At 39.6% G+C, this 14,543-nt stretch overlaps 1 protein-coding gene across 3 annotated transcripts; it reads left to right on the top strand.

The window, feature by feature from the left end:
* LOC124121609 lies at nt 1–14,239 on the top strand. 3 transcript variants are annotated; one of them, XR_007219387.1, is made up of 10 exons: nt 1–84; nt 4,697–5,006; nt 8,548–9,251; nt 9,650–9,697; nt 9,993–10,037; nt 10,439–10,497; nt 11,027–11,090; nt 11,991–12,139; nt 13,178–13,233; nt 13,989–14,239. XR_007219387.1 is itself a non-coding variant. In XM_048389491.1 (6 exons), exons 2-6 carry the CDS (start codon nt 10,471–10,473, stop codon nt 14,038–14,040), a joined length of 348 nt encoding a protein of 115 aa, XP_048245448.1. In that variant the 5' UTR covers nt 10,031–10,122; nt 10,439–10,470; the 3' UTR covers nt 14,041–14,239. The 3 variants fall into 3 exon arrangements, 1 of the variants encoding a protein (XP_048245448.1); XR_007219386.1 differs by having other exon boundaries at nt 13,915–14,239; XM_048389491.1 differs by lacking the exons at nt 1–84; nt 4,697–5,006; nt 8,548–9,251; nt 9,650–9,697 and having other exon boundaries at nt 10,031–10,122.
* The last annotated feature ends 304 nt before the right edge of the window (nt 14,240–14,543 follow it).

Raw genomic sequence — 14,543 nt, 5'->3', positions numbered from 1 at the left:
GACTGCCGTTCTAGAGCTGTGACCGTACAATCGGGCCTTAGACGAGTTTAATTGTCCCCTTGGTCGGTATCCAGAATACATCAGGTGAGTTTTTGCTTTCAGCAGAGAGTTTTTACGATTATGGAAAGGATTTTGTCGCATTTATTTCCATTAGTGCGTTTTTTATAGAGGCGCTATACCTGATATATGCGCCAAGTGTGTGCGAGGTTATTAGTGTTCGTACTCTAAATTTAGAATGACATGCTGCGTGTACAAAAGAAATCATGTACAGATTACAGTTACAGAAAGACAGTTAGTCGATGCATGATGTCCACATGCATTCATTTACTATTTTAATACCTTTAGAAAGTAACGTGAGATGCGATAAAATCAGACACCTGTAGTTTGAATTGAGACCCGAGAGTGTGGGAAAGTCCCTTCTAAATATGGCTACAGTGGGGGCAAACCAGTTCTATTTATACTCGGACCCCGTGGTACCGCGGCATTCATCGTATCGCGGCATTTGTGATTTCCGATAGTTCACGCGGGACACGCCTCTTAGCGGCTGTCTATTAATGCAAATCAGTAACCAGGAAGTGCTCACTTCGTAAACAATTTCAATTTCCTCGGAATGTTCTGTCTGCTGTAAGTAAGGAGTTATTAATCCGTTGATACATATTTCTGGCATCTGTTGTAATATTGCCTTACCCCCATCTATCAATGGCCAACGATATAACCCGCAGTTCCCCAAATAAACTTTCTCTATCGACCTGAACTAGATCATCTGCATATTCATGGCGACTAATGAGGTAACGGAAGTTACGTAGTCCGCACATTTTTTCCCGCTCGGTGCCCAGAATCTATTGGGAGATCATAAGGGCCATAATGCCAAACTTAAAAATACGTTCTTCACTAGTAACCAAAAGATAAATACATACTTTGGGCATACTAGGAGTGCTTTTTATATATTTATTGTTGACTTTTAACATTTTTCCATTTTGTGACAAATTATTGTCATCCAATTTTTTTTAAACAATCTTAAAATATCATTTCTGATATTTTGATGTAGACTTATAAAAATATTTTTCTCTTACTTTTCGGTAATATGCATTGAATACCTATTGCTGATAACACATTTAGAATTTTACTTGTGCTGTCTTAAATTTGCACTTGTCTGAACAAAACACTGATGTCTGGCATGATCATACCAAGTGGTTGGTAGAATTATGTCCTCTTTTTGTCCAATTCGGACCTCCATACACAACTTTTCTCTGTACCGCGATACGATGGAGTTCTCTACCTTGTCAAACAGAGCGCGAGGCCCGGCTTTTACTCGGAACTGCTAATGTAAATAATGAACTTTTATCAGTAAAATATGCATTGTTTGATAACATGAATGATATCTGATACAGAGAACACAAATAAACATAAAGGTTAGTGAGTGCATTTTGTTCCGTTTAGCGTACATGACAAGTACCGCGATACCCCGAGGTTGCAGGCTATATGTTTTCTTTTATTCAGCGCGTAGTCAACAGATAATCCAAAAAAACTATGAGATGTGTCCAAACAAATAAAAAATTGTTTGTTATGTAATGAATTTGCAAGACAAAATACATTATACACCGGGTCCATACACATAGATACCAAAATGGCTAAAAAGGCTTCGATATATACGTACTCGAAAATAACCCTAACAAATACATTGTTTGGACAGTTTAGAAAATGGTTATGAGATATTTAAAAAAAACACCTGACAATGTGAAATCGTGGATGTTTAGAAAATGAGTTAGATATATACAAACTATCCATACAAGTATACATGTCACATGTTTATGTACATATACATAGTTACGGTCAGAGATAGACAGTTAGTTGATGCATTCATGTAATACCTTCAGAAAGTATGCGTAATAATCAAATAGTTTGAATCACGACTGAATAACGAGAAGTCCCTTCTACATATAGCTACAATTGGAAAAAAAAACCTGTTCTATTTTTATGTTTGTATTCAGGGCGAAGTCAACAGACAAACCAATGCAAATTTATATATCAAATATGCCCAAACAAATAGAAAATGTACCCGTTAACAGCAATTTGGATACCAAGAGACAATGACTTGAAGTATACATCTTCTTGCTACCCATAAAAATGAAACAGCTACAATACGGGCTCGAAAAACACCCAAACAAAGAACAAATACATTATTTACATAGTTGGGACAAGGGTTATAAAATAAAAATAATCAAATCATGGATGTTGTGAAATTGTTTTCAACACGCAAACACATGAATACTGTTCACACGTGTATACCTGTCACATTTCTATTTAAACTTGTTTAGTCTGCTATGCTTATAATATATAGTGAGTACAACACTGACTATGGTACACTAACGTGTATGGATATCATAGTGGGTTGTATGCATTGTTTTAAGAATGCACATCCATTCTTTCTTTCATATATTTTGTGCAACCTATACAACGACCAAAAGCATTATACACAGGCAATTTGCTGTCTGCAACGTTTCATTCAGCTGCAGTTAACACTAATAATAGCTCAGACGCTTACGAAAGTCGGAAGACAACAACGTACATATAGAGAATCTCACCCTCGTGTCTTTTGATATCAAATATATCAACACGAGCTTTTCCACTGTTATCAACGAGTGTTGATAAATTTGATATCAAAAGACACGAAGGTGAGATTTTATTTATCATCAAACATCATTCTTCCAACTCTTTCAGTTTGTAGACAGTAGTAAGCAGTGTCTTAAGTGAAAAAGTACTGCTAAAAGCTTCAGTAGCAGAACCATTAGTGATGACATTTGATTGTGATGTCAGGGTAACCAATGACGTCACAATTGTCTGCAAAGCATTGTGATGCAATTTCATTGCAGCGATATCTACGGTGTAGATATCGCTTGATCTCACCCAAACGATATCTCCCGTGGGAGCCAGTTTTGGATGATAAATGTATATAACTATGTTTGTATATTATTGCTTGAAATGAAGCTTAACGTGCGATAGTTTCATGGTCAAATTGCACCCTATTAGAACGACAAGATCTCCACACACCCAGTCAGATTTATCCCCCACCTGAAACCTCAGAATGCCCCTACGATGTATTGAGTAGTATATACAAACAATGTACTACTTTATTATAGCTGTGGGTGGATACCTCCGATTGTCAGTGGATATGTATAGCTTGACAGTGGTGTCGTTTTATAAATATGCCTGATCGATTAAATACACATGTTATTTTATGGGCGGAAAGGTTTTCAGCCATTCAAAAGAACTCGAACTCACGTTTTTTTGTCAAAATTGGCCGACCTAAACATACAGCATATACATATTCAACATCACCACTGGTTCAAATACGGAAGGGGGCACGGGTGGCCCAGTCGTCTAAGGCGCCGCGATACGCTGTGCAGAGTTGCGTCCCTTGGGCACGCCAGAAACCTATGATTGTGGGTTCGAATCCAGGTTCGCCCCAATTATGTTTCTAGGTTTGTCAGCACCATACCCGTGCTCGTGGGTTTCACCGAAGTGGTAAACGTCTGAGACCTGCATCACTTCGGGCTTTCCTCGGGGCGGTCGGGTAGCCTAGTGGTTAAAGCGTTCGCTCATCACGCCGAAGACCCGGGTTCGATTCCCGACATGGGTACAATGTGTGAAGCCCATTTCTGGTGTCCCCCGCCGTGATATTGCTGGAATATTGCTAAACGCGGCGTAAAACCATACTCACTCACTCACTCGGGCTTTCCTCCCACATTTAGCTGACACGTCGTGATATAACTGGAATACTGTTAAAAGCGGCGTTAAACCCAACTCACTCACTCAAATACGGAAGATATTTCAAGCAAAATACAATATGGAAAACTATCTGAAAAGCTTGCAATTAATTGGAAAAATAATGTTTATACTGGCACAAGCAAACTCCGTACGTATAGGATTGTTATTGCTGTGAAAACTATGTCAAGAGCTTTCTGCCCCGGAGTTACGGATCTGCCTTTACAAAATTTAGATGTGGTATTGCGCCTTCAAGGATCGAAGCAGGCAGATATATTAATATTAAAGGTTGAGGACAGAGTGTGCTTTAATTGTAATGACCATCTAGAAGATGAAAAACATGTTTTATTCGAATGTCCACTTTACGATGATCTACGTTCCACATTATTTACGGGTATAATGGCTAAAATGTCCAGCTTTTTAAACCTATCAAACAATGAGAAATTGTGTGTCCTTTTAAACATGAGCTATATGCCACTGCTAAAACCTGCTTTTTAATATTTCAACGCAGAAAGCTATTGCTATATGGGTAAAACGTTTTTTTTCTACTTATGGATAAGTAAGTGAAATGTTAAGGAATGATGAATTTGAAAGCTTTTGATCATTAAAATGATCATTAACTCAGAAATAAATAAAGTAATAATTAGAAATAGTTGACAGCCTTAGTATGAATATTCAATTTGCAGGCAGTACTGCTAATGTAGTCGATAATTAGTAGGCAATTGCTTCCATTTTTGTACCTTGTGAAATCAAGATTTAAAAAGTTGGAAGAGCATGAAAACAAGAAACGTGTGGCTTGTTAACCTTATTATTTGTAATGACATTTCAGGGCTTTTTGCCTTTTCATCGGGTGATCTTATCACTCTGCAGAGCTTGTGATTTCCCAAAAATAATTTTAGTTTATACAACCGTTTGCATTTTCATTTTTTAGGTTTTAGTTGGCGAGTAAATGGCCGGAAACACGGACAGGTCCCCTGATGTTGAGGGAAGATACAATCTGTCCAATTGCATAACGCAAACAATAGTCTCGAATCAACCTGTCAGCAGTGCAAGACAGGAGGCGATCAGGCAAATGATCTATGACAATTTAGAACAAGCAGAAAAGCGATATCGGACATTTATTGAAGAGCAACTTGCAGCGGACAGAACCGATGAAGAAATGAAACGTTGTAATTCTCATATGGAGGATTTTTTGACACAGTGTTTCCGACAGAGACATTTGGAGCTGTTTGAATCAAAAGGTAGGAACCTGTTTACTTGTTTCATAGGTGGCATTCTTCTGTGCCAAAGTGACAAAGCACGGGTTGATATTGGATTCCTAAATACATGCAGTTAAATTAGCATTAAAACGTTGTACACTTTGGCTACCAATGAGATGTAGCAGCTATAATTTTTAGTAATGTTAAAGGATGAACATGCGTTCAAGTACATATACATGCGTATACTAAACAATCAGAAATCAAATAAGCGTGGGAAACGCATTTCCTATTTGTAACGACCTTTAATTAATGATATACTGACCCGCAAAAGAAACGTCACCTCAAGTAACATTGCATGAAAAGTTGTCACTTAAATATCTGGGTAATTTTTGTCAAAGTTTCTAAAATTTAACATTACCTTGTCCAGAAAAAAATAATTTGATGATAAAAAAACAAAGCAGATGACAATAAAACCAATCGCCCAAACGCATCACGGCAACGGCCATGATAACCCGATGCACGTGAGTTCCGTGCAAATTGAAATGCACATGCGTTCCTCCATTTCTTGCCTTATAAAATTCCACCCAGATCGGATAACATTCATTCGTTATTGAATTGCTACCACATGCCAAGATGGACAAGAAATCAGCGACACCAAGCTGGACAAACCGCCAATGCATTTCAAGTCCACGTAGGGACAATATACAGGCTCCAGCAACGGTACCAGACCACCAACAATACACATGACCGACAACGTAGTGGAAGACCAAGGGTCACCACCCGACGTAATGATCGTCAGATTGTGCGACAGCATCATCAAGATCACTTTGTTACTGCTGTGGAAACTACTCGACAGACCATGGGGACACACCAGCGACACATTAGTCCGGACACCGTGCGTCGACGATTGACGAGCAGACACCTCCACTGTCACAGGCCACACCGAGGACCAATTCAGACACCACGTCATCGCCGGGACCGTCTTCAGTGGGCAACACAGCACCAGCGCCACCAACAGTGGAGAAGAGTCTTCTTCCCAGACGAGAGCCGTTACTGTATCTCAACAGCAGATGGCAGAGAGAGAGAGAGAGAGAGAGAGAGAGAGAGAGAGAGAGAGAGAGAGAGAGAGAGAGAGAGTCTGGCGACGTCGTGGGGAACATTATTCGGATGCTTGTGTTGTTGAGAGAGACTCGTGGGGTGTCGGCCATGTGGTCTTCCTCAGCAAAATACAATATGGAAAACTATCTGAAAAGCTTGCAATTATTTGGAAAAATAATGTTTATACTGGCACAAGCAAACTCCGTACCATACCTCATTTGGCACGTCGCCGCAACCACGAGTTTCAGCATGATAACGCCCGTGCCCACCTTGCGAGAGCAACAAGAGGCTTCCTTAAGCAGAATGGCATCAGAACCATGCAGTGGCCTGGCCTCAGTTCCGATTTAAATCCCATTGAGCACCTGTGGGACGAGATTCAAAGACGGCTGAATGACGTCCGACCAAGGCTGACAACTGCATCTGAACTGCGTCAGGCGTTCCTCAGAGCTTGGGCTCAAGTGCCTATGGCCTTCATGAACCGCCTCATCCATTCCATGTATCGACGTTGCACGGCAGTTATTAATGCACATTGCGGACACACGAGATACTGACTTCAGATGCCATTTACTCAGAGACTAGTGTTGTGTTTCACTTTATGAACCTTTGATACTTTAATTTTAACCTTGATGATCAGTTTTGCCAAGTTTCATATTTTTAATATGTCTCAAAGTATGTTTACAGTGTTTGGGCAAATAAGGTTTCTCATATATCTATCCATGGTGACGTGTCTTTTGCGGTTCAGTATATATATGTAAATGAACATTTCAGTATTAAGATTTTATCAAATTTATTGTCTTGCGTATGTAAAAGATTTAAACTCAGTAAAACTTAAATATCCCATATGCTTGATCTGCAGATTTGATCGAAAGATATTTGCATTTTGATATTTACTTGATGTAAAGATTTTTGAAAACATTAAATGAAAATATTTTTATTATATAATAAGTATGTAGTATGAAAGAATGATAATTCTGAATCGATAATTCTCAACCTTTCTCATTATTTGTGTCAAATATCGAAAACCCTCCGCCTAATGACAAGTTATAGAATGTTATCAATTTGACTGCAGGCGAGGAAGCTGCCAGGTCTCCTGCGCCCCTCAACCCTAACCACACATTTCGTTAACAATTGATGCTCTGGCAGCCTGTAACTGCATCCGGTGCCTTGTCCCACTGAATACTCGGTACAATGTATGGTCATGATGTGCATCTGATATCTTGGTTGGTTGGTTTGTTGTTTAACGCCGCACTCAGCAATATTCCAGCTATATGACGGCGGTCTGTAAATAATCGAGTCTGGACCAGAAAATCCAGTGATTGATATCATGAGCATCGATCCACGCAATTGGGACCGATGACATGCATCAACCAAGTCAGCCAGCCTGACCCCCGATCCCGTTAGTCGCCTTTTACGGCAAGCATATAGTCGCCTTTTACGGCAAGCAGGGGTTGCTGAAGACCTATTCTACCTCGGAATCTTCACGGGTCGCATCTGATATCAAATTGCCATGATCATCGGCCATACTTGTCGTATATTATCTAAGTAGTTTATGAGATCATCAAATAGACATTATTATTGATTGATTCGTGATTTAAATGCAAGATGGTGAAATGACATGAAAAAGTTAAATCGGATCGATATAAATATCTCGAATTATTTCTTGTGTGGACGGCATGTGTGATTTTCGCTTTTATGTACGTGTAATCACCAGGACCAAGATCAGTTCTCAGGTGACACCGTGTTGCCTCGCAGGAATTAGCTATTGAGGAGAATGAAGGACAACATCGGCATCACTGTTCCAGATAATTTTATAAACAACATATTTACAATTCTAAAAAAGTTAAAAAAATACTTCATATGACTACGGTTCATATGTCACGGGGTGGGGGAGTGGGGGAGCTAAGTGGTTCACAATGGTTCACATTTCAGTGATAACGCTGGAATGTTGCTTCAAGCGGCTTAAATCCACACCCATTCACTGAGTAATCTGTCAACCTAAGAGTTGGGCAAAAGTGGGCAGGTTGACAACTGCAAGACAGGACAATTAAACAGCAGATTTAAGTTAGCACGAACCTAAATTACCGTATACTTTTATGCAATACAAATACATCACACAGGGTAGAGTTATAAAAATGGTATTCATGTCATTGTAACATAAGCGTTAACGAGAGTTATTAATTGTTTTCTTGATTTCACCATAAGAAACTTGATATACAAGCATTGGCAATTTGACAATTAAGTACAGTTGGGTATACTGGTCAATTAATACAATGAATTTACCACCGTTCAAGGTGGTTTGGTTTTCTAGAAAGTCAAATAAAACCATCATTTTGAAAAAGCAATACAATAGATGCGACATCAATCATACTGCTGTGGGCAGCGCGTGTCACTATACAAACTCATTATGTTGAGAAATCCTTGATTGATTTTGATTCTTTAATTAAAATTTACATTCCGTGTAAAGCATTTACGTGACTGTTTTCAGACACGTCCCTACATGATGATGCCCACGTGCATGCATTGCGCATGCATTCGGATATTCTACAGCAAGATTTAAGATTAGAGGGAACTGTCCTCTTAGACAGATTAATAGAGAAAGATGTGTTGTCAGAAGCTGGTAGGCAAAGCATTTTATCACGTAAAACAAACCAGCAAAGAAATGCAGCTTTCATTCGTTACGTACGCCACTCATTCAACGCAGAGACATTTAAGACTGTTTTTCTTCCTGAACTAAAAGTGGAACATAATTATTTGGCGGCAGAACTTGCAAAAGGGTTAGCGCACCCGTCTTTCTCAATGGCCTCACTCAAACAGTGTCTCAGTTGCAAGGCAAAGGAACAAATAAACATTCGAAAGTTTGCAAGTCGCCTATATAAGATGGGTGGAATAACAGAGTCTGTCCATTTAGATTTAATCTCAGTTGACATCCCTCACAGAGATAGATGGAACCATTTGATACACGCAACTCGGAAAATACCTTCAGTTTTGATGAAAGCGCTTCAAAGTTACAATTATAGACTCTACAATAAACTTCAAAGGAAACGCCATCTGCATTTAGAATGCACTTGCGATGTGACCAGCACCATCGGTCAGTGTTCAACCTCAACATACACTGAAGGTGGCGAAGGAGACGTAGCCAGAATGTCTGATTTGTCATCAGAAATCGATTCACCATCACAAATACATCAGGCAAGTATAAACGGCGGTTGGTAGATCCGATATTTTTAGATTCTTACATGCCCTTACGGGACATTATACCTAGAAACATTATTCATATTTTGTATTAACGATTTTTGGAACCTGCGAATTAACCAACGACTGCGACACAATGCCCTTTTCACGAAGTGTCGGTCCGAACTGTATAGCCTTCACTGTAGGCAGATTATGTTAGTCAGATTTTGAACCGCTTACATCTACAACACAAGCTTGGGCATGTGAGATAGATAAGGTCCAATGATAAATGATGTTGAATAGCTTTCTTTTAAACTATTGATCAAGGTGATTACCCTTTGACTGACACGTAATATTTATCAAGACAATTGTAACATGTTTGCACTAAAACATAGTTCATGCCTGTTTTTGAGCAGGTGATGTACACTCACAAACGGCGATTGGACGTCAGAAAGTCTGATCAAGTAAGTACTATATGGTGTCATGAAAGTCGGAGACATGCTGAAATGTAGGTTTGACGATATATTGAAAGGAACGATTCGTAATGAATGTAAAAGTTATTTCATTTATGTTTTGTTGTGTCAGCTCATGGCTTTAAAACATATATTAAAATTCTGAGCTTACACAAATATAAATTTAAGATTGTTTAACCATTGCTTATATAAGTTACATTAATCTTCTCGATAGTATAGTTTTGCTTATACAGGTTGTGGCCATTATGATTCGAATAGAAATAAGTAGCGTATCATTACTTTTCAGAATGATGGTATCGTCATCTCAGGATCCGGGACATCATCATCATATGTACGCATATGTTTAGATTTTCCACAGAAGACGATTACTGATCCATCATTGGACCAGGTTTTATGACATACACCATTGCTTAAGTGTCAGTTTATTTTTTATTCTCGTGCATAAGGTTACCACTATCTCTTTATCATCTACAGAGTAAGATATTCGTCGTGTATTTCACTGTTATAAAAGATTATGTACATGTACTGTTTAAGCAGCACATTACAATGTATGGTAGAAATTAAGAACGATATCTGTCATTTCACTTCCGATAAAGATTTTATTTGCTTGATGAGTTAGGATTCTTCTGACATAAAAGAATAGAATAGAATATATGCATGAATGTAACTTATTGTCTGTCCCTCCTATGTAGGAAATATACGTTGTCTCCTAAGGAAATTGTTGTGTTCCAGGACCAAATCATGGAATACATCCGCACCAGGTGATGAAAGCACCTTTACCACCTGTCAGTGTGAGTACAGTTTACCTTTTTTTGAGAAGGTGAAAGGGTGAGTTGGTTTAACGCCGCTTTGAACAGTAGTTGAGTTATTAGACGGCTTATTAACTTATATGGGATAAAAGCCCGAACGACGTTGGCCTTGAGACGTTTACCACTTTGGTGACACCTGCGAACACGAGTTTGGTGCTGACAAAAAATATTTAGAAACATTACCAAGATCGAATCAACGATTATAGTTTTCGTTCACGCCAAAGGGACACAACTCTGCACATACCTGTGACCCCTGACTATATTGGATATGCTAAATGTATGTATTTGAATAGTTCAAGTGTAGAAAATCTCAGTATGCTACATACTTGTCTGTATTACTTTACTTTTCATAAATGTACAGTAGGTCCACCATCGTCCACGATGCCATATTTTGCAAACAGCATTTATATATTCCGTTAAACTGTCTACCACGACCAACACATACGTACGAAAACTATGTGACGTTGAATGTTGATGTTTGGTAGTGAATGTTATGATTTGAATGTTGCAGAAAGATAATCCGTTTACAAAACAAAGACGAGGTTCTGATGGGGCATCTCAAAAGAGGTGGAAAGGTAGTGTATCATAAGGACAGAGCAGAATTGTCTTAAGATGTACTTTACTGTGAAAGTTTGATGATTGCTTCATGTAAGTATGTTTGGTGACATACTTAATTGCGTTTAAAAGTAGTTCAAGTACATTGACACCTTTGTTGTTTGTTTGTTTGTTGTTTAACGCCGCACCCAGCAATATTCCTGCTATATGACGGCGGTCTGTAAATAATCAAGTCTGGACCAGGCAATCCAGTGATTGACATCATGAGCATCGATCCACGCAATTGGGATCGATGACATGCATGAACCAAGCCAGCGAGCCTGACCAGCCGATCCCGTTAGTCGCCTCTTACGACAAGCATAGTCGCCTTTTACGGCAAGCATGGGTTGCTGAAGACCTATATGAAGTAATCACGTGTAATGGCTAATACCACGCATTTACCATTGAGCTTCGTATGCCACTGGGGCTGCTAAATGATCCCAGGTGAAATTGGGTTTAACGTCGCGTTCCAGGTTATTACACTTGTATAGTAACGTGCATGCACGTGTGTGTGTGTGCGTGCGTGCGTGCGTGCGTGCGTGCGTGCGTGCGTGTGTGTGTCTGTGTGTGTGTGGCTGCTTGTACTAGTCCGGACTGATGCCGATTTATAGTGCTAGCTCACTGAGATACCATGCCGCAATACCCCACTCATACACAGTATACTGACTCCGAGCCTACCAGTCAGACAGCGCCAGACAGGGTAACAACAAGTACCATCTTTTAACGTCTTTTGGCTTGACGTGGCCGGGTATCGAACCCCGGACTTTCCTCTCTCCTAGACCACGGAGGCTGTCCCGTTTGTAAGAACTTTTGACTGTGACATTGGAACACGTATGATCGATTTTGGATGAGTTTTAGTTGTTATCATATTTTACTCACAGAGCAAAGGCAACCCACAAAGACGAGAGGCAACAATGAATTTCTCTGTCATACCATTACAAGTGACGTTTTGGATATGGAAGGATCTTTGAGCGCACAATTTAAAGAAATGAAAAAACTCAAATACAAGTTGATGAAACTGAAGAAGCAGGTTGGTTTCGCAAGACAGTTCACTCATTACTCACAATCTCACGCAGTCAGACCAAACTGCTATTGGACACTATTTAACAGAGATATTGGTACATCTGCTCCGATTATGCCACCTCGAATCCGGCTTCAGAAACATAGTTCAGTAGACTTGAAACAGGGTATAACGTCTCTAGGTCACCTAGTAAAATATATGTGCACATTAGGACGTTTGATATATTTGATTAAATAGGACGAGTAATATATATAAAATTTATGTGTTTGGTTTTGGTGCACTGTACCGTATCGTGAAGATTTTTGACATAGGCACCCTAAACAAGACCAAAATGTACAGACAAAATCTTCAGTCTCACACGCTCTTGCATCCAGCGCCATATTCGTCTCCCGACATTCATACAATGTGTGCAGCTCATTTCTGGTGATAATGCAAGAATATTGCTATATGCATCGTAAAGAAACCCTTACTCATTCCCTCAAACCTTGATGAGGGATGCAAAGTTTGTAAGTAATCAGCCAGTCAGTGCCAAATGGGTTTGGATGCTTAATTTATTTTGTTTTACGCCACACTCAGCAATAATCCAGCTATATGACGGCGGTCTGTAAATAATCGCGTCTGGACCAGACAATCCAGTGATTGACATCATCAGCATCGATCTACACAATTGGGCCTGACCACCCGATCCCGTTAGTCGCCTCTTACGACAAGCGTGGCCGCCTTTCACGGCAAGCATGGGTTGCTGAAGACCTATATCACCCCAGATCTTCACGGGTCCTTTACTTATTATTCAGTCTGGTCTAAATATACACACAAACACTTACCACTGGCTATTGATTTATCTCTGGCCTAAAATCCGTCAGAATATTAACATCTCGACAATACCAAAAAAAATTTCAGTCATTCGAGCGTGGATCTCTAATAACATTCGTTTTCGTTAAATCGTTATCATTTTCTTTAACTCGTGGTCATTTTACAATTTCTTGTTAATTAAAACATGTCATATTATGAACGTGTGAATGTGAATAATCCCTTAAAATATTTCAGGCAGTGCACAATGCGGGAGTGAGGAAGCAGTATCGACATTACATTAACTATTCCAGGTACGTGGAATAAAAGACTCGTTAATTAATTCGTTTGTTCTGGCGACATATAATAGACGAATCACATATTGTTGAGCTCTAATCAATAAATCTATGTTAGCTAGTAATGCATTGAGTTATATTAATTTTCAGTTCTTACAGTTTGTTGTTTAACGCCGCACTCAGCAATATTCGATGGCGGTCTGTAAATATTCGAGTCTGGACCAGACAATCCAGTGATTAATATCATGAACATTGATCCACGCAATTGGGATCGATGACATGCATCAACCAAGTCGGCGAGCCTGACCATCCGATCCCGTTAGTCGCCTCTTACGACAAGCATAGTCACCTTTTACGGCAAGCATGCAGTTCTTACTGAATTGCAACCGATTTGTACAATATACGAAATTGTCCGAATGTATGCTTCCTGAGAAAGTATAGGTGTGTCTTTCCTGTAAACCTGTATCGACACTACCTTAGAAATAATAAGTAATATAGATATGACATGTTATTTTTGCTGTACGTATATGAACGCTACCTAGGATGGTATGCAATGCAGTAGTGTGTGGAATGTTACCTCTATGAATTATTTACATGTATAAAGACTTGTAAGGGATCGCCCATTTGATACCTGCAAAACAAATTACATTGTTGCAACGTGTCATTCTTTAGAAAAATGTTATTTCACTGTTTTGCAAGGAACAAAACCAAGAATTAAAAGACATCCAGGCAAGTGACGGAACAATGCTGACAGAATCTCCAAATTGTTAAAGGTCAAAGACAACACAAGCCACATCAAATATAAGACCGTCCGAGAACCTATGACCCAAGCGCTGGTTCGTTGCTGGTCCGAAGAGGGGACTAAATTGGACCGGGTGGCAAGGCTCTGTGACGGATGGTGGCAACACAAGCCACATCAAATATAAGACCGTCCGAGAACCTATGACCCAAGCGCTGGTTCGTTGCTGGTCCGAAGAGGGGACTAAATTGGACCGGGTGGCAAGGCTCTGTGACGGATGGTGGCTGAGACGGGACATGAGAAAGCGACAACAAGAGGCCCTATTTAGGGCTTTTGTGTGACGATACACGCCGTCGGCGCGTGGCGGGTCATGGCAATACGCTCTGAATAAATCAGGTTAAAATCTAAATATATACTTTTTAAAAGAAGTTAAAGAACACCCGATTCTTTCATATGGCTTTGGTTAATCCGTCATGGCTGATTGTATTGCAAAACACAATCTTATAAGTGTGGGTGTTCTTCAACTTGTTTTGAGCAGTATATGATGTTACAGTGTGAATGCCATAACACTGTTGTCCGTAAATATTCT

Source organism: Haliotis rufescens, unplaced genomic scaffold, assembly GCF_023055435.1.
Source record: "Haliotis rufescens isolate VD_foot unplaced genomic scaffold, xgHalRufe1.0.p SCAF_8, whole genome shotgun sequence".
Classification (NCBI taxonomy): domain Eukaryota; kingdom Metazoa; phylum Mollusca; class Gastropoda; order Lepetellida; family Haliotidae; genus Haliotis; species Haliotis rufescens.
Note: the sequence above shows the minus strand (reverse complement) of the source record. Positions and strands in the feature narration are given on the sequence as shown.

Coding starts and splice junctions, on each gene's coding strand:
- LOC124121609 (XM_048389491.1), top strand. CDS start 10,471: ATGAAAGCACCTTTACCACCTGTCAGT. Junction 10,498..11,026: donor CACCTTTACCACCTGTCAGT/GTGAGTACAGTT, acceptor TGAATGTTGCAG/AAAGATAATCCGTTTACAAA. Junction 11,091..11,990: donor ATCTCAAAAGAGGTGGAAAG/GTAGTGTATCAT, acceptor TTTTACTCACAG/AGCAAAGGCAACCCACAAAG.